The following is a 27,906-nucleotide window of genomic DNA, read 5'->3' on the forward strand; positions in this document are numbered from 1 at the left end:
GAGCATTTTGGTTATTCAGAAGAAGTTGTTTAAAGGTTTTTTAATACAATTGACCCCTGTGACCTTGAATATAATTGAAGGTCATTCATTTGAACAAACTTGGTAGCCCTTCACCCAAGCATGCTACTGGCCAAATATCATCTCCCTGGGCATTTTGGTTATTGAGAAGAAGATGTTTAAAGTTTTTGACATATTTGACCCCTGTGACCTTGAAAATAGGTGAAGGTCATTTATTTGAACAAACTTTGTAGCCCTTCATCCAAGTTTGCTTCTGGCCAAATATTGACACCCTAGGCCTTTCGGTTATTAAGAAGAAGTCGTTTAAAGTAAAATATTGACGCCGGACGACGGACGGACGGACGACGGACGGACGGACGACGCGCCACGGCATAAGCTCACTTGGCACTTCGTGCCAGGTGAGCTAAAAATAGAAAGTAAAATCAAATTGCATAATGAGGATTAATAGAAAGGTTGAAGCAACTGGAAAACAACATGGAGAGTTCATAGAAAGTTTGAAGAAATGAGACAACAAAGACAATACAAAAGACCACAAAAAACAACATGTGACAATAACAGACAACATTGGTAACACATCCAGACAACATTGTGACAACATCAGACAACATTGACATCAGAAAAACATTGTGACATCATCAGACAACATTGATAACATTAGACAACATTGTGACATCATCAGAAAACATTGACATCATCAGACAACATTGTGACATTAGACAACATTGTGATAATTGAACACCAGACAACATTGTGACAACATCAGACAACATTGACATCAGAGAAACATTGTGACATCATCAGATAATAGTGTGACATCAGACATTATTGTGACAACATCAGAAAACAATGACATTAGACAACATTGTGATAAATGAAAACCAGACAACATTGTGACAACATCAGACAGCATTGTGACAACATTAGAAAACATTAGAAACAAGAGGCCCAATGGGCCTGCATCGCTCACGTGATATTAATCTCACAAATGTTACCTTAAAAGAGGACTAAAATAAAGCTAAAGGCAAAATATCAGTGTCTTGACTTAAAGTCATTCAGAATTCGAAGAACCTGTTGAAGGATTAAAACACATTTGACCCCTGTGACCTTAAAAGTAAAACATGGACATTAAGTTGAAAAAAAAATAATAGCTCTTCATCCAAGAATGCAACTTGCCAAACATCACCACCCTGGAAACATTTTGGTTATACAGAAGAAGTCGTTTAAAGTTTTTTTTAAAGACAATTGACCCCTGTGACCTTGCCACCCTATACCTTTTGTTTATTGAGAAGATGACTTTGAAAGATGTATGCACTAAGGACCAGATATGACCATGAAAGTATGTCAAGGTCATTCACATATACAGGCAATCACCCTCAGTACACTTTAGTTATTCAGAAGAAGTCGTTTAAAGATTTAAACATATTTTACCCCTGTGACCTTGAATAAAGGCAAATTAAGGTCATTCATTTGAACAAACTTTGTAGCTCTTTATCCCTGCATGCTACTGGCCAAATATCATCACCCTGGACCTTTTGGCAATTCAAAAAAAGTCGTTAAAAGGTTTTTAACACAATTGACACCTGTGACCTTGAATATGAGTAAAGGTCATTCATTTGAACAAACTTGTAAGCCCTTCATGCCAACATCTTTCTGACCAAATATCATCACCCTGGACATTTTGGTTATACAGAAGAAGTTGTTTAAAGGTTTTTGACAATTGAACCCTGTGACCTTGAATATGGATGAAGGTCATTCATTTGAACAAACTTGTTAGCCCCTCATCCCTGCATGCTACTGGCCAAATATAATCATCCTTAAGATTTTGGTTATTCAGAAAAAGTTGTTTAAATATTTCAACATATTTGACCCCTGTGACCTTGAATATGTGCGAAGGTCATTCATTTGAACAAACTTGTTAGCCCTTCAACCAAGCATGCTACGGGCCAGATATCAACACCCTAGGCCCCTTGGTTAATTAGAAGTTGTTCAAAAGATTAAACAAATTTGCCCCCCCCCCCTGTGACATTGAATATGGGCGAAGGTCATTCGTTTGAACATAGTTGGTAGTCCTTCATCCCAGCATGCTATGGGCCAAATATCATCAGCCAGGGTCTTCTGGTTATTCAGTAAAAGTTAACGACAGACGGACGGACGCCAGATGCCGCACCATGCCATAAGCTCACTTGGCACTTTGGGCCAGGTGCGCTAAACATTGTGACAACATCAGGAAACAGTGTAACAACATCAGAAAACAGTGTGACAACATCAGAAAACAGTGTAACAACATCAGAAAACAGTGTAACAACATCAGACAACATCAGACAACATTGTGACATCAGAAAACAGTGTAACAACATCAGAAAACAGTGTGACAACATCAGAAAACAGTGTAACAACATCAGACAACATTGTGACATCAGAAAACAGTGTAACAACATCAGAAAGCAGTGTAACAACATCAGAAAACAGTGTAACAACATCAGACAACATTGTGACATCAGAAAACAGTGTAACAACATCAGACAACATTGTGACAACATCAGAAAACAGTGTGACAACATCAGAAAACAGTGTAACAACATCAGACAACATTGGAAACACATCCAGACAACACGAGATCAAGACAACATTGAACAACACCACACATACAATATTATGATTTGAAATGACGTGCAGATTTCTCTTGACTACTTGCCAGGTTGACATTTAAATATATACAGCTTTGTGATGACCAATGTCCACTTGTTTTATATAAAGAATTGTGATGACCATTGTTCACCAGTGATGTCCCTATTTTACATAGATTTTTGATGACCACTGTTCCCTAATTATGTCCATGTTCTAAACAGATTTGTGATGACCACTGTCCACCAGTAATCTATATCCTATGCTCTTTCAGATGGATTTGAACTATCTCACGTGTCTGCCTACCCCAAAGGCCTGTATCTTCAAGACCTCATCAAATATCTGGATGCCGTAGGTCGGAGAAAATGAACAGATTTTTGCAAGTGAAGCAAGAAAGGAGAAGGGTTGCCCTTAAATGGATTGTTTTATTTTGTTAGAATGGAAAGAAAAAAAAAAATGATGATACTATTGTCCGGTTGGCAACTTAGTATCAAAATCGGAGATATTATAATGTTCGCTGCAGTGCACGATACCTCAAATAAAGCTATATTTTGCAGTATATACAGTGAATATGTTCTCAATGTTTTACTTATAGGCATGTCAGGAACCATCAAACCTGTTATATGAAACCTGACCCTTGGGAAGTCAACAAGATGGTCTAGATCATATTATACATGACTTAAAAGTCAACCAAGGATCCCCTTCTACTGTCAAAAACTGTAACTTATTGCATAAGAAACAGTTTTTTTTTCTGGCATGACTATACCTTTGATAAATAATTTCTGAAAAGATAACCCACTCTTTTGTGGGACTTTTATGAGAAATAATTCAGATGAAATAAATAAAATATTGATGGGGATCATCTGACAAGTCATTTGATGCATGGGTTGATATGTACTACCTAAGATGCATCTATGGTCCAAGTTTGGTTGGTCTATCATCTATACTTTCAGTGAAACTAAGTTAAACGCAAAAACTTAAATGCTAACTTTGCCGCCGCTGTAAAAGCAATTAACACCTTAGTCTCGCTTCCGCTACTCGTGTTGCGGTGAGACAACAATGTTCTTGGTACGTGTTAAAAGGCACGGTAGTCTAGTGGTAGGATGCCAGGCTTGTGACCAAAGGGTTGCGGGTTCGAGTCACGTCTTGACACTGTTTTGTATCTTTGAACATTATTAGATTCTTTACGGCCGCTAATGTTCCAGTCTACTCAGCTGTAAATAAGTATGTGGATGGGGAGTGTTAGAATTGTTGAATGCTAGCTGTGAGCACTGAAATGCCAGCATCGGCTGTATGCTCCCCAGGGAGTTGAGAAAGGTATTGGCTGGTTGCAATCTCACTGGTCCTATAACCATGGATAATAATGATTTGCGAACCGCTTTGAGCAGGGTTGGATGTAGATTCGAACCCTTGAGTTTAAGGTTGATATACCATCACTCTAACTGACTGAGCATGTAACCCGATCAACTGAAACGTTCTGGCCCATCTGTGTTACAGATCAATCCAGTACTTGAGATATAACAAATTTCAAACAGAGCCCCACCCCTATGCCCCTAGGGGGGTCATACCCACTGTTTATACAAAATTGAGTCCCCTTGGCCAAAGGATGCTCCAGATTAAAGGATAAAATCCCTTAATCCTGATGGTCGAAGAAGGATTTTAAAGGTTTTACCTCTATTTCTCCTATTGGGCCCCGCCCTTCTGCCCCCTGGGAGACCAATACCCACTGTTTATACAAAATTGAGTCCCCTTGGCCCAAGGATGCTCCAGACTAAATTAGGATAAAATCCCTTAATCCCTATGGTAGAAGAAGGATTTTAAAGGTTATCCCTCACCATTTCCCCTATTGGGACCCGCCTCTCTGCCTCCGCTATGTTTTCCCTATTAGGCCCCTCCCTTCTGCCTCCAGGGGGGCCACACTCGCTTTTTATATGAAATTGAGTCCCTTTTGCACAAGGAAGGATAAAATCCCTTAATCTCTATGGTAGAAGAAGGATTTTAAAGGTTTTATCTCAAGGATGCTCCACACCAAATATGGACCAAATCTTTTCATTCCTACAGAAGAAGGATTTTAAAGAATAATTTGCTATGTTTCCCCTATTGGGCCCCACCCCTCAGGCCCCTGGGGAGCCATGAGACCAACCGTTTATACAAAATTGGTTCCCCTTAACCCAAGGATGCTCAACACCAAATATGGACCAAATCTTTTCATTTCTACAGAAGAAAATTTTTAAAGAATAATTTGCTATGTTTCCCCTATTGGGCCCCGCCCCTCAGGCCCCTGGGGGGCCATGAGACCAACCGTTTATACACAATTGGTTCCCCTTAACCCAAGGATGCTCAACACCAAATATGGACCAAATCCTTTCATTCCTAGAGAAGTAGAAGGATTTTAAAGAATAATTTGCTATGTTCCCCTATTGAGTCCCCTTGGCCCAAGGATGCTCCAGACTTAATAAGGATAAAATTCATTAATCCCTAGGGTAGGAGAAGGTTTTTGAAGGCTTTACCTCTATTTCCCCTTTACGGCCCTGACCCTTTGCCCAAGGGGGGCCACACCAACCATTTATACAAAATTGAGTCTCCTTGGCCCAAGGATGCTCCAGACTAAATTAGGATAAAATTCCTTAATCCCTCCCTGTGGTAGGAGAAGGATTTTGAAGGTTTTACCTATTTCCCCTATTCGGCCCCGCCCCTCAGGTTTGAGTTTTGAATTAATATATGTCTGAGGAATTAATTGAGTCATTCATTTGACTCATATACAGTGTAGACTTAATGCTACACTGTTTTTTGATTGGTAAACAAAACAGTTTCTACAAGATTCAAATTTGGTTTAAGATACGAATGAACTACCGGTATATTTAAAAGGTTTGTGCATTCCAAAATGATGACAGGCAAGTTTTCTTGCTTCTTAATAAGTGTCCGAGTCACATCTCATTTTGCGTCAAAGCAGCTTATCTAAAGTAAATGATCTCGTGACAATTATTTGATCTGTCGCTGCCACAAGAATACAAAACGCCCCCTTCGTGACTCTTTACCTGGGTGGGTGGCATTAATGTCATTTTTTGGGGGTAATTTGTCCCATCCTGTTTTGGGTACACTTGAATATTGATTACCATATTGTGACGTCCGGGACCATGACACAATAACAGTTTGCTTTAGAATGAACACATCCGGTTTTATTGAAGGGATAATACGACGACTACCGGTATCATTATGTTTCCTTAACAGTTATCATGTAACAGTCTTCCTGTTAAATTAGAACCATAAACCTGATTTATGCTGTAACATAAGATAACAGTCGAAACTAGTAAAAAAAATAATCTTAAGTGTCAACCTCTGAAACCTCCAATGAGAGAGATCTCCCTTGTTTCACATTTCCAATGAGGGAGAAAGTGGGTGAAATGCAACTGAAACTGCTTTGCTCAATTTATCTTTCCCTTTTAATGCATCAAAATAACTCAAAAGAGCATTCGTTTGATTCAGACACACCTGTTATGATCATTACACACACCCTGCAGTAAATAAGAGATCATTTGACCACAGAATATAGATTTTGACTTTGTGTGTGGTCTTGACTTGAAAGAGGGAGTTTCGAGGAACTGATTGGTAAATTTTGGTCAAAATGGGGGAGCTCACCCTCTTAATGAGGAAGGGTTGACAGCTATGGTAAATCAATACACTACATATCAAAAACATTCACACAGGACATTCATCACAGATAAGAGCCGACCTTGGGTAAATTTGAACCTCAAAGATAATGTTTTAAGGCCAACTCCTGACCGGGGATTTCAGGATATCCTGGCTAGAGAGTCACCTTTTGATAAGCTGCATTGGTCCACCACCCTCTTGACTAACCTTGAATTTGAGGTTAAAAACTAGGCTGAGATCTGATTCTCCAGATTCACAACCACTAGTGAGTGGTCATCAACAAGACTGACCTTATCAAGATTGAAAGTTGACACCCTGGATGACATATGATCTACTGTTGGGAACTAATGACTCGAAGACTATTATTTGACCTGATCTAGTTAAACTCTAGCCTGATATCTGATCTCAACAGTTACTGACATTTAGTTGGAGGCTAAGTAACTGAAATACTCCTGATTAGAAGCAAACTCCATGCTGACCTCAGAACACAGATCAAATGTCATGCTGTCCTCTAACCATAGATCAAACCCCACATTGACCCCTGATTAAACTCAACATTGACCTCTGATCAAACCCCACATTGACCCCTGATCAAACCCCACATTGACCCCTGATTTAACTCTATATTGACCTCTGATCAATTTAACTCTATATTGATCTCTGATCAAACTCTCCATTGTTAACCTTTGATCAAACTCAACATTGAACTGACTGATCAAACTCAACATTGACCTGACTATTCAAATTCTGCACTGACCTCCGATTTAAAACTCTCCATTGACCTCTGATTAAAATCAACATTGACCTCTGATCAAACACTCCATTGACCTCTGATCAAACTCAACACTGACCTCTGATTACAGATCAAACTCTCACCATATTTATCTGGCAATAAACAAATGCTTTGTAATAAACCCACCAACATATATTGCAGTCATGCAGAAATGCCAACAAAATCTTTTTCATCGTCCTGTAATTATAAGCCCATCCTCCTATTTTCAGCCAGGGATTATGTGTTACCCCCTCAGGGCTTATTGCAGGATATATATGGTAAATGCATGTTACATATTGACCTCCTGGTTTTAGACTTCTGATAGGGAATCGACCACATTTGTTTGCGACAGGTGGCCTGGAACCTCATTGACTTCTTTTATACCTATAACAGCTATGCAAATGACCTGTCCACTGAACGGTCATTCTCCATTAAGTTAGAACTGCTGGGCCTTTAGCTCCATATCAGATACAATAGTCACACAGATATCTGCCTGAGTTCCTAATCTAAAACCAAGATAATTTATAATGGATTGCATACATTTTGTGGACACTTTTGGATCAAAACTGCAATTAAGAACCTGTCACAGACAAAAACGCTGACACACCATCTATAGAAGGAAGTTCACTATATGACAATTAGCAGTCGGTGATGCCTTTCTACTTTGCAAAAGAAAACCTTGCCTTATCTCAAACAGAAGACATATATATATATATATCAATCCGCCTGAAGAAGCCCTAGAAGGCAGAAAGGCCTAGCGGACGATCTGAAAAATTTGTTTTATTCTATATTTTCCTTCGCAAGGACTTATTTATTTATTATCTACTATATATATATATATATATATATAAAAACAAAAGACAAGAGTTTCTTCGACTTCCCTAGCACTTTCTCCTCTTCAGAGAATTCCCATGATGAACTCTGAATATATATATATACACAAATAATGTACGTATAAAACGTTTTTATACGTATATTATTTGTGTAGAAAGTAAATCTTTGATATATATCACATATTTCCAAACTGATGAATCTTATTAAAGATTTTCTTCATTAACTCTTTCACCCCTGAAATTGCATAATGAACTATTCCAACCTTGGAATTGGGAGAGTTCAAATTTGGTTCCAGGGGTGAATGAGTTAAATTTCTGCCATGATGGAAATCAAAGTCCCTCTGTTGGGCTTCATTCAATGACTTCTCTTTGGCTCTGTGTGATTGTATTGTGTGCGATTGTGCATATAGATACAGAACAGTGGTTTCGTTTTCTCTCCAATGGATTTTTATGAACGAGATAAAGTAGCTTTTCGGGTCATACAAAGATACGTCTAGCCCAGTGCAGATTTAATACGGCAGCTGAAAAGACAGATGATTTATTGAATTCTGGCTGATGCCCTTACAAAATGAGACGATGTGCTGCTACTATGATATCACGTGTGTCCCTAGACTAAATCTCGACAGACAGGGCCACGCACACAATACCATCACACGGAGCCAAAGAGCTGTCATTGAATCAGAAGCCTAACAGAGGGACTTTGATTTCCATCATGGCAGAAATTTAACTCATTCACCCCTGAAGACAAATTTGAACTCTTCCAATTCCAAGGTTGGAATAGTTCATTATGAATTTCAGGGGTGAATGAGTTAATGAAGAAAATCTTTAATAAGATTCCTCAGTTTGGAAATATGTGATATATATCAAAGTTTTTACTTTCTACACAAACAATATACCGTATAAATACGTTTTATACGTACATTGTTTGTGTAGAAAGTAAAACTTTGATATAAATTCTGTTTTACCCCTTTGTTACTTATACTTTAGCAAACACTACCATGTACAGATCTGGATGAGTCCATCATGGTCTACAGTGGTGAAAAGGTTAATAAAGAATAAAACATCCAGGAAAATCTTGTTAGGTCTTAAGGTAGATTTCCTACTTTAATACTTGGTCACCTGGAAATGAAAAGAGGAACTCAAGGTGAAAAGAGAGCAACACATATCCAATCACCCCTTTTTAAACTTCAAATCGTATCAAGACCTTTAAAAACCATGGGAAAAATAGAAAGAAAAAAAAGAAAAAAAATCCTCTGAAAACAGGAAGAATCACATGTTCCAATTTATGCGTAAAAGGTTATATATTCATATATACAAAATTATGTGTTTCCCCATAACAAAAGCCGCAGAGCCGAGCCGAGCCAGACCGAAAAATACATATACTAGCTGTTATGTATACGTTTGTATAGAGATTCAGCCAATTTTAAGATGATGTAATACAAAAGTTCCACGCTGCGCATTATAGTGCATTTAATCTCGGGTGAAAAATCATATTAGGCAGACATTCATGTATATATAATGCATGTAGGATTCGGAGGTTTCAAGCCATTCACATGTTTTGCATTAAAGTGTGACTGTGCACATTCATGTACACACAAGTCCAGCACAGCACAACCATTGATAATATTTTAGGGAGCAGATTGTAATACACATAAACATTTAGATGGAGTCAGTCAGTCAGACTGTGTATATGATGAGACTGTCAGTCACGATTGCCAGACAGATGATCATAGGCCCATAACAAGGGTGTAATGTACAATTTCAGAATTTTTTGTACTAGCCTGCAGGCAAATTTAGCAAAATTCCACCAGCCACGCTATATTTTCCTAATTTCCTACCATGTCCTATGATGACTTAATGACTATAGCAAATTGTTGTTGGTAAAATTTGAAAAAAAAGTAATGTGGGGATGGGCCGGAAAAGTATGTACAATGATGTTTGACTATTAAGTTGTTTAACATTATATTCATGCAAAACAGGAATCTATCTTTCAAAATGTTTAATATAAAAGAATTGTTTTATATTTCATATTTTGTTTGACTTATATTCGCCTGTCCCAGGACAAACTAAGATATATGTATAATGATTGATAATTTGCATGGTTCGCTGGATTCAAATATTTAAAAAAAAAAATTCTCTAAGCCCCTTGGGCGTTAATTGGGTAAGTAGAAATTGTACACTCATGTATTATCGTTAAGATAGTCATTAAACATGAAGATATGAAATGCTGACAGTTATAGCCAGACATGATTGATCGTAGGGTATCAGTATTGCATTTACCTAAACGTCACCAATCATGCAAAACCAACTTTCACAAATATTGGTCAAGGAGCTAGGTCAGTTACTACTACATGTACCTAAACGTCACCAATCATGCGAAACCAACTTTCACAAATATTGGTCAAGGAGCTAGGTCAGTTACTATTACATGTACCTAAAAGTCACCAATCATGCGAAACCAACTTTCATTATTTTTTTTTATTTTTTTTATTTTTTACAATAATTAAATAAATAATTGTCATTTCAGATAGAATACATCAAATTGAAGTAAACTTAAAGAAAAAGAATGGAAACAAGTTGTCAGAATAGAAATCGTTAATATTGGTCAAGAAGGTCATGAGTATCAGTATTTTGGAAAAAAATGAAATGGACATTACTCCGATAACAAAAGATCCCAGAGGGATCTTGACATCCACCATCGTAAGATCTTCATTAGATCTAGTATGTACATTTGATATCTTAATTTTCCCCTCATTTCACTTATCTCATCTGTTGGATTGATAGTCTAGTTGGTCAATGCATCTTGTGGTAGCTTCTGATTAAAATTTCATGAAGCTGAGTTGGACAGTATCCTTTAAAGTGATGTTATTGTTTACTTCTTGAAAAATAGCAATAACAAATTTGATCTCTTTAAATCCAGGATGGATGCTTGGTCGCCATCTTGTTTTCCCAATCAGTCCAACATGAAACATGCACAACAATGGACAACGGGGAACTTGCGTATGTAATTTGAGAAACCTGCCAGAAAAGTTTAGAGAAATTTAATAAGCGATTAACAAACTTGAACTATCAAAATCCAAGATGGCTGCCCGCAATTTAAAAAGTCAGGGCAAGAGTGAAAAAATAAGCACAGGTGCACAACATCTGAGTGTGGTGATTTAATAACAGCTTTGAATTGTCATGAAATTTGGATTAAATTTGTAGGAGGAATTTTGTGGAAAATACTTGAGAAAAACATTTTATTTGCAAAAGTGACATAACTCTCGTAATACAGAAGTACAGAATTAAGAGCAGATACACAACTTTGTGTTAATATCTTGCAGTATTTAATTTCAAATAACTTGATTGAAAATGGAGACATATTTGCACAAGACCTGGCTAATTGTGAAGGGTACAGTTTCCATTAAAATAGCTGCTTATAATTAAGTTCAGTGTGTATAGTGACTTGACATCAGTAGCGTTTCAAGAAATTTGAATGAAAAGTGTAGTGATGGCAGAATAGCTATAGATTTACTGTCAACTAGTCGAACACAGTGGTAGTTTTTAAGTTAAATATGTCGGTCAAAATACTTCAGCAGCTTTTTAAATGGACAATATGCTTTTACAGTATATTGAATTTCAGAGAGGATAAACTTTGCATTCCAGTTAAAGACTAAGACCATTTGGTTTGGTTTGTTTGTGTTTTACATCCTATGAACAGCTATGGTCATTTAAAAATGCGTCAAGTTTTGGTGGTGGAGGAAAGCTGGAGTACCTGGAGAAAACCCACCGACCTACAGCCAGTACCTGGCGACTGTCCTACATAAGCCTGGAATCTAGAACCTGTTGCTGGAGGGCTAATGATGGTAGACCGTCATATGCAACTTGAATCATGATTATCATGTATACCAAGTTTCAAAGAGATCGGTCGAAAAATGTAGGAGGAGATCTCCGGACAAAATTCAAATACTGAAATGAACAAAGGGCAATAACTTTTTGAAAAATGGTGGAATCAAAATTCTTTAAAGGGAGACACAACTTCATATCATGATTATAATGTATACCAAGTTTCAAATAGATCAGTCAAACAATGTAGGAGGAGATTGCCGGACAAACGAAAGTTTACGCCCGGACAACGCCATACCATAATTAACTACTGTCAAAGACGGTCATATAAAAAAAGACTGCTTTTGGAGCACAATGTGGGTTTTTTTCACATGCACTTTTATCTGGTTTTTAAGATCTTACATTGATAAGTATATTATAATTGCCTTAAACATTACTTGAATATCCTTTTAAATATTTTCCTTTGAAGCAAATTTAAAAAAAAAAAAAGAAAAAAAAAGGAAAATACGGAAAAAATATTTTATGTCATTTACATAAATGCAATGGTAAACCTGTGAATTTAAGGTGGCAGCAAATTATTATTTGTGTTATCAGCAATAAAACTTAAAATAACTTGGGTGGTATCACTGTGTATATCCAGCAAGAAGCCCCAGAGGGAGAAATTCACACATAATATCTCCCTCAAACTAGGGTCGGGCTACATTGTATCATGAAACAGTATAAAAATGTTTGCGTAAATGTTCTCAAATGTACTGTATTATAAATTTTAAAGGTGGGCTTATAACCAGGCATGGGCTTATAACTGGATAAATACGGTAATGCATGCAACCTTTGTGCACCTTTCAAATGACTGTAATAAATTATTTTGTATTTTTCAAATGTGTCAAGAGTCGTTCTTTTATATTCTTTCAAATGTTACAACATCTACTTAATTAGCTATCCACTTAGTGTGGAACACTTATGAAATGAGGATACCAATGTCGTTAATGTGAATGTGTAACAATTACATCCTTAAAGAACTAAACTGTAAACTTATCATTGTGCATCTATTGAAATTAGGTCTATATTACCATATTCGACTTACATATTGTAATAAGCACAGTGTGCTTACAAAAACAGCAACAGCCGCTTCATTTGTACATTTTTGAAAACCAAACACCTAGGGATGCTAAATCCAGTCAAATTTGGTCAAATTCCAATCAATCTTTTAGAAGAAGAAGTCGTTTTAGGAAATGCTGACAGACAGATGACAGAAGGATAGAAGGAAGGATGGACGACATGGTACGGACTAAGCTTATCTTGGTCATTTGGACACTTAGGTTAAAGCTTAAACAAATTAACAGTATTGACTGCAGTGCAGGATACTAAACCAGGGACCCTCAATAAAAACACGAACAACAACACTTAACTATCAAGGTGTCTGAGACAGTATTTGGGAAGACACAATACCATTTTTGTACTTTTACGCATCAGAAAATGCTACACATAGATGTCTTATTTAAACTGCGTAAATTCAATCCTTTTTTGATGTATACTTGTACGTGGAAAACTGTAACAGCCATCAGTAATCTAAAACTTCACATTCTTAGGTGATGACCAGCCTATTTATTTTTAACAGCTAGGAATAGTGACTGTATGTGCAATCAAATGATAGCGAAACCAAATCAAGATCAAATAGGTCAGAAAAAACCTGAACCTGAAACATCATTTAATGTGCTTACTTATTCATTTGATATCTGGGCAGAGTTGATTTACTGTCCCTGAGAATTCATTAACAAAAGGATCAGATTGATTTACATCCTGTTATGTAAAACTGTCCATCCCACTTTTGTAATATAACTGGTATCCTTCCTATTTCCCATTCAAACGGGAATGCCAAATTGTTAGGAGAACACTGTGTACACTAGTACTGTTGTATACAAACTTGACTAAACCAAATAGACCGAGACAAACTTCTATAGACTGGTACAGACAGACTTCTATAGACTGGTACAGACAGACTTCTATAGACTGGTACAGACAGACTTCTATAGACTGGTACAGACTGACTTCTATAGACTGGTACAGACAGACCTCTATAGAGTGGTACAGACAGACTTCTATAGACTGGTACAGACGGACCTCTATAGACTGGTACAGACAGACCTCTATAGACTGGTACAGACTGACCTCTATAGACTGGTACAGACTGACTTCTATAGACTGATACAGACAGACTTCTATAGACTGGTACAGACTGAATTCTATAGACTGGTACAGACTGACCTCTATAGACTGGTACAGACAGACTTCTATAGACTGGTACAGACTGACTTCTATAGACTGGTACAGACAGACTTCTATAGACTGGTACAGACTGACTTCTATAGACTGGTACAGACAGACTTCTATAGACTGGTACAGACTGACTTCTATAGACTGGTACAGACAGACTTCTATAGACTGGTACAGACTGACTTCTATAGACTGGTACAGACAGACTTCTATAGACTGGTACAGACTGACTTCTATAGACTGGTACAGACAGACTTCTATAGACTGGTACAGACTGACTTCTATAGACTGGTACAGACAGACTTCTATAGACTGGTACAGACTGACTTCTATAGACTGGTACAGACAGACTTCTATAGACTGGTACAGACTGACTTCTATAGACTGGTACAGACAGACTTCTATAGACTGGTACAGACTGACTTCTATAGACTGGTACAGACAGACTTCTATAGACTGGTACAGACTGACTTCTATAGACTGGTACAGACAGACTTCTATAGACTGGTACAGACTGACTTCTATAGACTGGTACAGACAGACTTCTATAGACTGGTACAGACTGACTTCTATAGACTGGTACAGACAGACTTCTATAGACTGGTACAGACTGACTTCTATAGACTGGTACAGACAGACTTCTATAGACTGGTACAGACTGACTTCTATAGACTGGTACAGACAGACTTCTATAGACTGGTACAGACTGACTTCTATAGACTGGTACAGACAGACTTCTATAGACTGGTACAGACTGACTTCTATAGACTGGTACAGACAGACTTCTATAGACTGGTACAGACTGACTTCTATAGACTGGTACAGACAGACTTCTATAGACTGGTACAGACTGACTTCTATAGACTGGTACAGACAGACTTCTATAGACTGGTACAGACTGACTTCTATAGACTGGTACAGACAGACTTCTATAGACTGGTACAGACTGACTTCTATAGACTGGTACAGACAGACTTCTATAGACTGGTACAGACTGACTTCTATAGACTGGTACAGACAGACTTCTATAGACTGGTACAGACTGACTTCTATAGACTGGTACAGACAGACTTCTATAGACTGGTACAGACTGACTTCTATAGACTGGTACAGACAGACTTCTATAGACTGGTACAGACTGACTTCTATAGACTGGTACAGACAGACTTCTATAGACTGGTACAGACTGACTTCTATAGACTGGTACAGACAGACTTCTATAGACTGGTACAGACTGACTTCTATAGACTGGTACAGACAGACTTCTATAGACTGGTACAGACTGACTTCTATAGACTGGTACAGACAGACTTCTATAGACTGGTACAGACTGACTTCTATAGACTGGTACAGACAGACTTCTATAGACTGGTACAGACTGACTTCTATAGACTGGTACAGACAGACTTCTATAGACTGGTACAGACTGACTTCTATAGACTGGTACAGACAGTCTTATATAGACTGGTACAGACTGACTTCTATAGACTGGTACAGACTGACTTCTATAGACTGGTACAGACAGTCTTATATAGACTGGTACAGACAGTCTTCTATAGACTGGTACAGACTGACTTCTATAGACTGGTACAGACAGACTTCTATAGACTGGTACAGACAAAGATAAAGTGAAAAATTTGTTACGAGTTTCATAAATTTCATATGAACTGAAAAAGAGTGTAAGATCCTTTGTAACACATAATCAAGATTTGTGGCATTTATTCATGTAAAACGACAATTTTCATGCAACCTTGAAATGTAAAAAGCCGCCATTTTGACTCCAGTGCGTCCAGTAAGTCTGTGACGTCATGTACTTGTCCTAGGCCTGACGTCACAATTAAAACAATTGAAACTTACAACCAATCACAGGGCTGATAGGTCATATTACATGGGTTAACACACCAAAAAATATGACATGGGTATATTCACTGGATAACACAGTACATTATTTGATAAATATGCATATTAAAGTTTATTTTAAAATAATAATCAGTACAGTCGTAAGGCCCAGAAAACTGACCAATAAACCCTGCAAGTTGCTCACTGAAACTATCTGCCATATTGGAAGAGGTCTAACATTAGCCTTAGCATGTAAGACTTAGAAGATCTTCCGAAAATGGCCTGGAAGCTGAAGATTTTCAATAACGTGGAAAGAAGAAACTTTCCAAGGAAGAAGACTACAAATCTGGCTTATTTCTAAACATTTTCTTCAGGTTGGTGGGTATGGATTGTGAAAAGATTCATGTAGCACGACCAATAAGTGTTATATATGTTTATATATATATTTATATCAAAATGCAATCTGATTAAAATCATCTGTTACATGGCTCCGCCTGAACATCTGAATGTGCCGCGGTCAGGGTCACGTTCAAGTGACCTTTAGATGAACCAATCAGAGGCGCACAGTCAAAAGTTTGCCAGCGAATCGGAATATCATGGTTGATAGATAAATAGCGAGAGGTATCGAACAGATTAGTTTTCCAAAACAAATATGGCGGCGGGAACTGACGTTTTTACGACGCCAAGGAAAACGTACCCATTGGGTAATAATTGCGTAGGCAACACCGCCATACAGTCCTCCTTCTCTAATAAATCTTTGAATATCTTTTTCTGTTCGGGTTTCAGACAATCAATCTCAAATACCTTCAGAACTTTCTCATCATTCTCATCAATGTCCGACATATTTGTTACAACTCTGAGCGCCCTTTTGAAAGAGGGTCTCTGATTGGTCAAAATTTAATGAGTATTTATAAATATAAAGGTCACCTGAACGTGACCCTGACCGTGGCACACTCAGATGTTCAGGCGTAGTACGAAGTTAACGAAGCCATGTAACATATGATTTTAATCAGATTGATCAAAATGTCACATATTAACACTTATTGGTTGTGCTACATGAATCTTTTCACATCACTAATCTTGCTGTTCTATGAAAATAACACAAAACAATGAGGTATAGTTGTCATCAGAGCCCAAATGTTAAAGTCTTGTTAGCTTAATGAACTTTCACGAAAACGTTTCATTTTGTATATTTTCAAAAAGTATTGAAATTAAAAACTACACGTAAAGAGAATCTTAAGAATCAACAGGAGACAAGAAATATAAAATCATAATTATTAGTAGAGTTATAAATATTCAAAAATAATTGCATTTTTAAAAATTTCCAAAAATGACGTTCTAGGCTGATCAGACTATGAGCAACTTATCGGGCTAAGATTTCCAGCTATGTTGCAATATAACAAGAACCTACCCTCAGAGATCGGTCGTAGGAGGCACTGAATATCTTTGTTCCGGAGGATGTCTGCAGCTCGGCCAAGGCATACACTGTACCCGTGTGGCCTTTCAGCGTGACGATCTGGTTCTTTGATTCTAGCTCCCATACCTGTGTGTCAACACATTGAAAATACACAAACATTAGAACAGATTTTTTTTCCCACATTTTTTGAAATTAAATTTTAAAAAAAATATGACACTGTAAAGATTATATTTTAGCGGTATTCTAATTTCAGTGCTTTCGTGCTTGAAACCTTGCTCTAAATCACAACTGGACTGATTACAATTTCTGTATATAGTTTTTCTGTTATAAAGGTTATGATTGGGCCAATTCATCATTTCACAAATCTGTTGACAATCTACAAATAATACGCCAAAATGTGTACTTGTCAACAACAACAATAAACACTCTCAGGGTCTATATGTTGTACTATTTGCTTGCTTCATTTATTATAGCAAAAGAATCAATTTAAGTTACGACAAAACGATGGGACATTACAGACATTCTAATGCAAGACTGTAAACTTCAATTTCCTTTTCTTACAATGGTGCTGGAAGTTCAAGTTATTACTCAGTTCTACATTATAAGATTTTTTTCATTTTTTTTTTATGTATTCCCGTAACGTAATGAAATAAAATCATCATTATCATTAACATTAACAGGAAACATATATACGGCTAACATGAACAATGCACGGTAATATAAGTAGGCATCATATACAATCCGTAATTCCATGCATTGTCTGTCCATTGTAGCTACATGAAAATGATGAAAATGATGTCTGTACGACTTGTTGAACAGTTTGATATCTTTATTAATGATCCTTTTCTATTACTTTCATTACTCATCGCTATTGGCGACATGCTCAATAATATAGCAGTACCGTTTTACGATACGTACATATGTTTAATAATTATCACCCAAGATTCGACGGATAAATACTTGACGATCTCGAAAAAAAACTTGGATTACTCGAATACCATGTATTTCTTGAACTATTGATCTGGGCCCCACGAGTTTGAGTAAGTGGGGTTTTACTGTATTTTCATCAGTACCTGCACAACACAAGGTGTGCTAAATAGTTAGTAGAGTTGTATACTTACATGAATAACATTTTCGTATGTGCCACACAGGATGTGGTAGTTAGTGATAGCTATGCTGTACACACTGCCTCCCGATGTCTCCAGCATCTGTAGGCATTCCAGGGTCTCCAGATCCCAGATCTGACAGGACAGTAAAAACATACAGTAAAGAAATGAAAACGAACACACAGCAAATTACTGTTGGGAATCGATTCCACTTTTAAGCTCGCTCATTGGTTAACATTAACTAACCGATCTTCGACCAATAATCATTTTAAAGAAATACATTGAGAAATCCTCCACGCTGATGTTGTGATTTGCTTATGCAAATAAAAAACAGTACCACTTAAAAAGTACCTCCCTCCAAATACTGAATCTGTACTGTCTAGTCCCTAAAGGCCAAAAGTGGACTTGAAAAGTAAAAGAAAGTCTGTTATGATGCTAACGTAACAGCTGGGAATAAATGTCGGAGACATCTGCTGCTTAACTCTTGTTAGTCAGTACCTAGCAAGGAGATGGGCTTAAAATAACACATGAATTACTCTAATGAAAACTCCATAATATATATCTACACATAATAAAAACAAAATAATAATTTGAGGTTCTTATATACCGCTTTATCACAACCTAGTTCGTAGGTTGTCTCAAAGCTGTTCACAAATTATTATCCGTGGTTATAGGGCCTTTGCAACTAGCCAATATTTTTCTCAACTCCCTGGGGAGCATACAGCCGGTGGTGCCAGTTAGGCACTCACAGCTAGCATTCAAAAATTCCAGCCCTGCCGAACCACGTACTCATTTACAGCTGAGTAGACTGGAACAAGCAGAGTAAAGTATACCATGTTCAAAGATACAACACAGTGCCGTGACATGACTCGAACCCACAAACCGCAACCCTTTGGTCACGAGCCCAGCATCCTACCACTAGACTAACGTGCCTCCATAATTAATCTGACTAAACTCCATCAGGACTTCTGTAGTTGATTAATCAGTTTATTGGCTGTACTGACTAATAGTCATTAACATCGATTAATCAAAACACCACTAGAGAAAAAAAAAAATTCAATGGTGGAAATTGGTTTATAAATTCAATACTGATTTTCTATATCTAACTGCCACAGGTCAACTCACCCGTATTGTTTGATAAGACCCGCTGTATAGGTGGTTCTGAGTTGCCACGAGTGCCCGCACCCAGTGGTTTAGACCCGTCAATTCCTGCTTCAATTCATTGGTGTGTACGTCCCATACCTGTGGATATATCATACATTGTGTTGTACATACCTGTACACAGTCATACATGTATATATATATATATATATAAACAGAGTTGAGACGTGAGAATTCTCAGTCATAACAATTCATCTTCCATCATCAATGAATTTTCATTACATCAACGTCGACATTGTGTTATGTTAGTTTGTTTGTGATTTACGTATGTTCTATTAACAGCTGTGGGTCGTTTAAAGATGGACCAGGTTTTGGTGGTGGAGGAAAACTGGAGTACCTGGAGAAAAACCACCAACCTGTGGAAAGTACCTGGCGACTGCCCCACATACAATAATGTAGGTCTTAAACTTGCGACCCAGAGGGCTAGCGATCATAGACGGTCAGCCTCCTTTACCACTCGGCCACACTCAGCCCCTACACTGATTTATGTATATTACAGGACTAACAGGTTAAAAGAAAAAGAATGAATCACCCACTGTACATGTGGTGAGATAGGAATTTTCAATCCTCAGGAAAAATTCTTAAATTTCCAAACACTTGGCAATTAAGCATCGAGTTTGACAAGCTTCCCTCAAGTTGTGATCCCCCTATCTCGTCCCTCCGAAAAGGAGTGAACGATTCTATTAGCCATTCACTCTAGGTAGAGAAATATTCTTTATCCATACTTGTAGAAAGTAGTTCCTCAACGTGTGATGGTTGTTGATCATGTTTACCTAATTCTCGTTATTAGTTTTTAATTTGTATAGGGACACAATGATTAAGATTTGAAAATTAACTAAAGAGAGGCAGATGAACATGATAATCAGATCATCACAAGTTTGGGACCTTTTCCACCCACAACGTTCTGAAACCAAAAGTTTCTCTTGGGAGTATACATTATTTCTGTTTCTGAGGGGGGTTTGGTTTGGTTTGGTTTGTTTGTGTTTTATGTCCTATTAACAGCGAAGGTCATTTAAGGACATGCCAGGTTTTGGTGGCGGAGGAAAGCCCCGGAGTTCCCGGAGAAAAACCACCGACCGATGGCCAGTACCTGGTGACTGCCCCACGTAGGTCTCGAACCCGTGACCCAGTGGTGGAGGGCTACTGTTAGCAGAATGTCAACGCCTTAACCACTGGGCCACCGCGAGGGGAACAATGCAATGAACTATGGAAGATGATGTCGCAAAGCATTTTATGCGACCTCAAAATAAGAAGATTGACTAATGAAATAACATATATGGTGTTACCCACTAATGGGTATAACCAAAATTGTTTATCAACTCCTAGCAGGTTTATCTAATGAAACGTATAGTGGTTGTGGCAGGAATAGAGATTTATACATGTAGACAAACCATACCTAAATTCAAAAAGAATTGAAAATACCTAGCATTAGTTTACAGAAAATCATGTACTAAGGGAGATAATTACAGTATTTTGGAAGCCGGGACACATTATATAGCCACTGAGGTAAATTAACTTAGTTTGACTTAATTTATGCTGAACAGAAGTATATCTGCCTCTATATTTAGATCATAATCCATATTCAATAACAATATGTAGAAGTGTCTTTGATGTGACTTGACTCTGATTTTGTAGCGAGTCTCGTTATATCACTTTCCTGGGGTCCGCAGTGGCCAAGTGGTTAAGGCGTCAGACCATCAACGATCAGATCAGTAGCCCTCAACTAGTAGTTCGCGTGCTAGAGACCTACTTGGGGCGGTCCCAAGGTACTGACTGCAGTTCGGTGGTTTTTCTCCCGGTACTCCGGCTTTCTTCCACCACCAAAACCTGGCATGACCTCAAATGACCACATAGCTGTTAATAGGACTTAAAACACAAACCAAACCAAAATCATCAAGGTCAGTCCGTCTACGATCACTAGCCCTCAACCACTGAGTTTCGGGTTCAAGGTTACTGGCCTCAGGCAGGCCTCAGGTAGGTGTTTTTTTCTCTGGGTACTGCAGCTTTCCCCAACCCCTTTATATTACATCCTCAATATCCAGGAGTTACGCTCACTTTCGCTCTCTGCACCCCTGGAATATGTCAATGCAAATTTAATAGCTCAGTGTGAACCGCCTTGTGGACGAGTCGAGAAGACTAGCTTGATCCTTTGATGTACATCAAAAGAATCTTGCAGTCGCATAACGGTAAAACTTACTGGCTTTGAAGTCGGGCGTCGCTCCTCTGTAATCTTCAATAGACAAGTATCAGCCTAGTGATTGGTCAGGTTATTTTACTGACACTTATCAAACAGCTATTTCCGTGCCTTCAATTTTGCTATGACATATTCCAGGGGTGCAGAGAGCGAAAGTGATTGTAACCACTGGAGTTAACGAGGATGTATATCTTATCACCAAACACTCTCTGGATGACCTTGACCTTTACATCAAACACCATGTCCATGACCTTGACAAACCGTACCTTGATGACCTTCAGAGATCCACTGAACAGCAAGCTTTTGGTCGAGGCGAGCGTACACACCGGATTGCAGTGGGCATCTATCACACAGACTTGTTCAAAGTTGTCAATGTTCCAGACCTGCCAACAGAACACATCAGAATTATAACCGTCAAAAAGGAATCTACCACTGTCTGTCTGATGTTGACAGGAAAATCTCAACTCCTGGATAAGATTTTAGCATTGGACTTACAATGCTATGACCTGCTCAACCTCAAAAATGTTATCCCAAAGGTGGAGATTTTTCTGTAACAGTCAAGTGAAATGATACAACAGAAAAACAAGGTCTGTGACACAGAATACTAATATAGGTAGCCTCCGACACACATGCAAGCACAAACACTTGTAGATATCTTTAACCAGTGTCACTTATATTAATGAGGTCAAACGGAAAAACCCATTTGTTTCCTGTTTGTTAGGTACATGTTTGAAAATATAAGGGTAGTACCTTTCATTGTCCTTTGTTTTATAACATTTATATAAATAGGAGAGTAATATTGACTTGAACGCTGGTTCCTTGAAAGTAGCCAAAAACAGTTTAGGGTAGGCACAAAAAATAAGGGTAAGTAGGGTAACCGGAAACTAATAACATTTTCCATTTGGCCTTATGGCAAGTATAGAGTGGTATATCAAATGTTGAATAAAATATTGTTATCACCTGGCCTATATTGTTTCCATCTCTTGGACTACAATCACTAATAGTGTATTTTAACTTACTATGACCGGACGTGAAAAGGAATGGGGTCACCTGCCCAATCACACAGGTTTTCTCCAGGTATTCCAGTTTCCTCCAACATTCCTTCCCCCCTCCCCCCACCCCCAACCCCACCCCAGGATGCTAACATCCAGACCAACAAGAGTGTTTAATGTAAGTTGAAATTGAAATAACTTGTTTCATAATTGTTGTAAAATAAATAAAGTTTCTATTATTTTTTACTTTACACACTATGATTGGACATGACGTGAAAAGAAATGGGGTCACCTGCCCAATCACACAGGCTTTCTCCAGGTACTCCAGTTTCCTCCAACATTCCTTCCCCCGTCCCCCCACCCCCAACCCCGACCCCACCCCAGGATGCTAACATCCAGACCAACAAGTGTGTTTAATGTAAGTTGAAATTGAAATAACTTGTTTCATAATTGTTGTAAAATAAAGAAAGTTATATTATTTTTTACTTTATACACTATGATTGGACCTGACGTGAAAAGGAATGGGGTCACCTGCCCAATCGCACAGGTTTTCTCCAGGTACTCCAGTTTCCTCTCACATTACGACTCCTAAGCATACTTACTATGATGCTACTGTCTTGGGAGCCACTGTACAATTTGTTTCCATAGGTACAGATAGCCAACACGATTCCCGAGTGACCTTCCAGAGTCTTCAAACATTTGTAGTTATTGCCAGTGTCCCAGACCTACAGTAAGATAAGGCAGAATCATGGTTAGTATTGTATAGCAGGATGTTTTCGTGATTTCGTGGGTCAATAATGTGATGACCCAAAAAATATGATCCACAGGCGCAGAGCAATATGACACGATTAAACAAGAGGCCCAATGGGCCTGCATCGCTCACCTGGTATAAAACTCACACTTGTAACCTTAAAAGTGATCTAAAATAAAGCTACAGGCAAAATATCAGTATTTATGATTAAAATTCGTTCAAAAGACCCTGTTAATTTTTTTTTGGAACATTTCACCCCTGTGATTGAAAGTCGAACAAAGTCATTATGTTGAACACATTGTATAGCCTTTCATCTCAGGATGCAACTTGCAAAGTATAAACATACTGGGACCCATGGTTATTCATAAGAGGTTGTTTAAAGATTTTAAACAAATTTGACCCCTGTGACATTGAATATAAGTCAAAGTCATTCACTTTAACAAACAAAGTAGTCCTTGATACCAGCATATGTTACTGACTAAATATCAACTTCCTGAGCCTTTTGGTTATTCAGAACAAGTTGTTGAAATATTTTGAACATATTTACTCCTTGTGACCTTGAATATGATTCAAGGTCATACATTTATACAAACTTGGTAGCCCTTGATCCTAGTATGCTACTGACTAAATATCATCACCCTGGGCATTTTGGTTATTCAGAAGAAGTTGTTTAAAGTTTTTAACATATTTGACCCTTTTGACCTTGAATATGGGTGAAGGTCATGCATTTGAACAAACATTGTAGCCCTTCATCTCAGCATGCTACTGGCCAAATATCATCACCCTGTGCATTTTGGTTATTCAAAAGAACTTGTTGAATGTTTTTCACATATTTGACCCCTGTGACGTTGAATATAGATGAAGGTCATTCATTTGAACAAACTTTGTAGCCCTTTATCTCAGCATGCTACTGGCCAAATATCATTACCATGGGCATTTTGGTTATTCAGAAGAAGTTGTATAAGTTTTTAAACATATTTGACCCCTATGACCTTGAATATGGGTGAAGGTCATTCATTTGAACAAACTTTGTAGTCCTTCATCCCAGCATGCTACTGGCCAAATATCATTACCCTGTGCATTTTGGTTATTGAGAAGAAGTTGTTCAAAGTTTTTGACATATTTGAAACCCAGTGACCTTGAATATGGGTGAAGTTCATTTATTTGAACAAACTTTGTAGCCCTTCATCTCAGCTTGCTACTGGCCAAATATATTCACCAAAGGCCTTTTGGTTATTGAGAAGAAGTTGTTTGAAGTTTTTAACATATTTGACCCCTGTGACCTTGAATATGGGTGAAGGTCATTCATTTGAACAAACTTTGTAGCACTTCATCTCAGCATGCTACTGGCCAAATATCATCACCCTGAGCATTTTGGTTATTCAGAAGAAGTTGTTTAAAGGTTTTTTAATACAATTGACCCCTGTGACCTTGAATATAATTGAAGGTCATTCATTTGAACAAACTTGGTAGCCCTTCACCCAAGCATGCTACTGGCCAAATATCATCTCCCTGGGCATTTTGGTTATTGAGAAGAAGATGTTTAAAGTTTTTGACATATTTGACCCCTGTGACCTTGAAAATAGGTGAAGGTCATTTATTTGAACAAACTTTGTAGCCCTTCATCCAAGTTTGCTTCTGGCCAAATATTGACACCCTAGGCCTTTCGGTTATTAAGAAGAAGTCGTTTAAAGTAAAATATTGACGCCGGACGCCGGACGCCGGCCGGCCGGACGGGCGGACGGGCGGACGGACGACGGACGCCGTGCCACGGCATAAGCTCACTTGGCACTTCGTGCCAGGTGAGCAAAAATGAACCGCGATAAGAAACAATAAAAAAGTAATAAAAATATGATCCGCAGAATAATACGACGAGTAAAAATTAGCTGCGATAAGAAACTTTGTAAGTGTAATGTTGTCAGGAAATAACGAGAATGTGGTTGAACGATTCATATCAATCAAGATAAGTAATACAAAATGTTTCAAAATAGATCATATCACACATCTGATAGTTTTGTTGATGACCTCTTTAACAAAACATGCTCACTTGTTGTTGCTCAATATGCTGTGATAAAGCCTATTCATTTAACAATTTGACAGCCTATATATGCCATGAGCCTCGTCTCTGGTGCTAAATCATTGCCAAAATTTAGTTCCTTGACATGTCTAGATCAGGAAACAATATTCGGTATAAATTAAATTTTCTAATTTTAGGTAAAAAAAAGTGCAAATTTAAGTTTGCATTTAAATAACCCATTATAGAGTATATATTGTTTACTGGATCCCATCCTTGATACTCTCGGGGTTGTGCTCCCTCACGCTTTCTGCACCCCTAGAATATGTCATGACGAAATTGAAGGCTCCCAAATAACTACTGTAATCTGGTTCTTTTGATCTACATGAACGGAACTGCTTGACAGAATAAAGGTTTAATTTGAACGGAATTGCAGTCAGATGTCTCTTCTCTGCAATCTTCAAAGGACAGGTATCAGTCTAGCAATTGGCCAGTTTTTTTCACCCGAGACCAGATTTAAATAGCTATGTCTTCCTGCCTTCAATTCTGCTATGACATATTCCGGGGGTACAGAGAGTGTGAAGATGAGCGTAACCCCTGGAGTATCGCGGAGGACGACTGCGTGGGCCCTGATCACTTGTTGTGATTGTACCAACAATTTGGAGTGACAGTTTGAAATAGACATTCATGCTTATGATTTTCCCAGATTCTTTTAACTCGGCTCACAGATTTTAGAAGAAACATCTATTAAACTCATTTCAGTAATAAATAGAGGATATTTGACGGTTTCCCATTGAATACCATATAAAATGATACATTTTACGAGTATGACAGAATATCAAAAAATTTCAAGAATGCAAAGCACAAGTGAAAATATTTGTATATTAATTCTGGCCATACGAGCGAAATGACATATATTATAATTAATGGAAAATGATATTGTTAGAATTTAATTTTCACTTTTTGGATATTATTTTTATCAAATAGCAGCTAAATTATAAAATTATAACCAATTTATAAGTTTTGTTTTGTTTACTTTTGAGTCGTGTAATACTGTATATAACAAGGTCAAAAGCAGAAGTCTGAATGTTCACATGATGAATGCAAAACGGTTTTTTATCATTATCCTTAACTCATTCACCCCTGAATACACCTTTGAACTCTTCCAATTCAAATGTTGGAATAGTTCATTATAAAATTTCAGGGGTGAAGGAGTTGATAACTTACCTTTATTGTTTTGTCCGATGAACCGCTAAATAAGAAATCATTGTTGACACACAAACACCAAACGGGTCCCTGAAATAAAATCAACAGATCGTATAAGTAACAACATTTTTGAGTGTGCTTTATTTTGCAAACAATGCCTGTATGGTTTGTATGTACATATACCAATGATTGAAATTACAATGAAGAAGAAACTATTTCCATCTTGATTCAGTAACTGGCTTTGACATTAAAATTCATAAAGTATTTAAATTCACGTGTCACCTCATTAATTAACGCAAAAATTCATCTTTTGCGAGAGATAACTGAATTATAAAAACGGCTCACACATAGTGGATATCAACATCAAAACTTTGAACTAGCAACGCCTCAAGTTTAATATATTTACATACTTAAAATATACTTGGGGTTATCAAAGAGTGATGCTGTTTTGTAGCAAAACAATACCATCACATAGTTATTGTTAGGTAACTTATACTGTTATTTTAAAAATTCGGAGCTCTTTTTCATTGGAGGTACAATCAGAGTGCTGGGACTTTCTACCTTAAAACTTGAAAAAAATACAAAAAAAATATTTTGTCAAATAAGGTCTTTAAGGGTCATTTAAGTAATTTTTTTTTTGAATCAGAGCTCTTTTTCATTGGAGATACAAACAGAGTGCTGGGACTAGCTCTCTACCTTAAAACTTAACAAAATTTCACAATTATAATATTTTGTCAAACAAGGTAATTAACGGTCACTTTAAGTACTTTTATGTTTTACATAATTATAATTCCACCATTGTTGTCTCAGCCAAGAAAATAATTGAAAGTTTCACAATATTTATCAACTGACATGACTTAACAAGAGGCCCATGGGCCTTAACGGTCACCTGATATATTTATACAGAGAGTTGATTTTGTTTTTAACATGAACAGAAATATTATTCAAAGTGACAAAAAACAATAAAACCACCTTACTCAATATCTAGTATACAGATTTCAGACTAAAAAGGATTTGAAATTAGCACCTCTGATTCTTAACAAGGAAAATAAAGAAATTTTAGCACACTGACTCCTTTGAGCCCCACCCTACAGCCCTTGGGGGTAGGGTTGGCTCAAAATTTTCAAAGTATCAAACTGTCAATTCAAGGTTATAATTCCAATCAAGTTATTAACAAGTAATATTCAACGTATCATTTGCCATTATAAACCATAATAAATTTTGCCCC

General features: G+C 37.5%; 1 protein-coding gene across 2 annotated transcripts in view; it reads right to left on the reverse strand.

The window, feature by feature from the left end:
* Positions 1-27,906, reverse strand: part of LOC110446163 (E3 ubiquitin-protein ligase TRAF7-like) — a 77,618-nt gene that overhangs the window by 27,725 nt on the left and 21,987 nt on the right. For both annotated transcript variants that reach the window (XM_021491172.1, XM_021491173.1), the window contains 6 exons: positions 26,700-26,768; positions 23,310-23,432; positions 21,982-22,098; positions 19,486-19,602; positions 18,376-18,495; positions 17,249-17,380 (listed from right to left, as the gene is read on the reverse strand). In XM_021491172.1, coding sequence (XP_021346847.1) covers positions 17,249-17,380; positions 18,376-18,495; positions 19,486-19,602; positions 21,982-22,098; positions 23,310-23,432; positions 26,700-26,768 — 678 coding nt within the window. The remainder of the gene's footprint in view (positions 1-17,248; positions 17,381-18,375; positions 18,496-19,485; positions 19,603-21,981; positions 22,099-23,309; positions 23,433-26,699; positions 26,769-27,906) is intronic.

This window comes from Mizuhopecten yessoensis, unplaced genomic scaffold (assembly GCF_002113885.1).
Source record: "Mizuhopecten yessoensis strain PY_sf001 unplaced genomic scaffold, ASM211388v2 scaffold2597, whole genome shotgun sequence".
NCBI classification, from domain to species: Eukaryota; Metazoa; Mollusca; class Bivalvia; order Pectinida; family Pectinidae; genus Mizuhopecten; species Mizuhopecten yessoensis.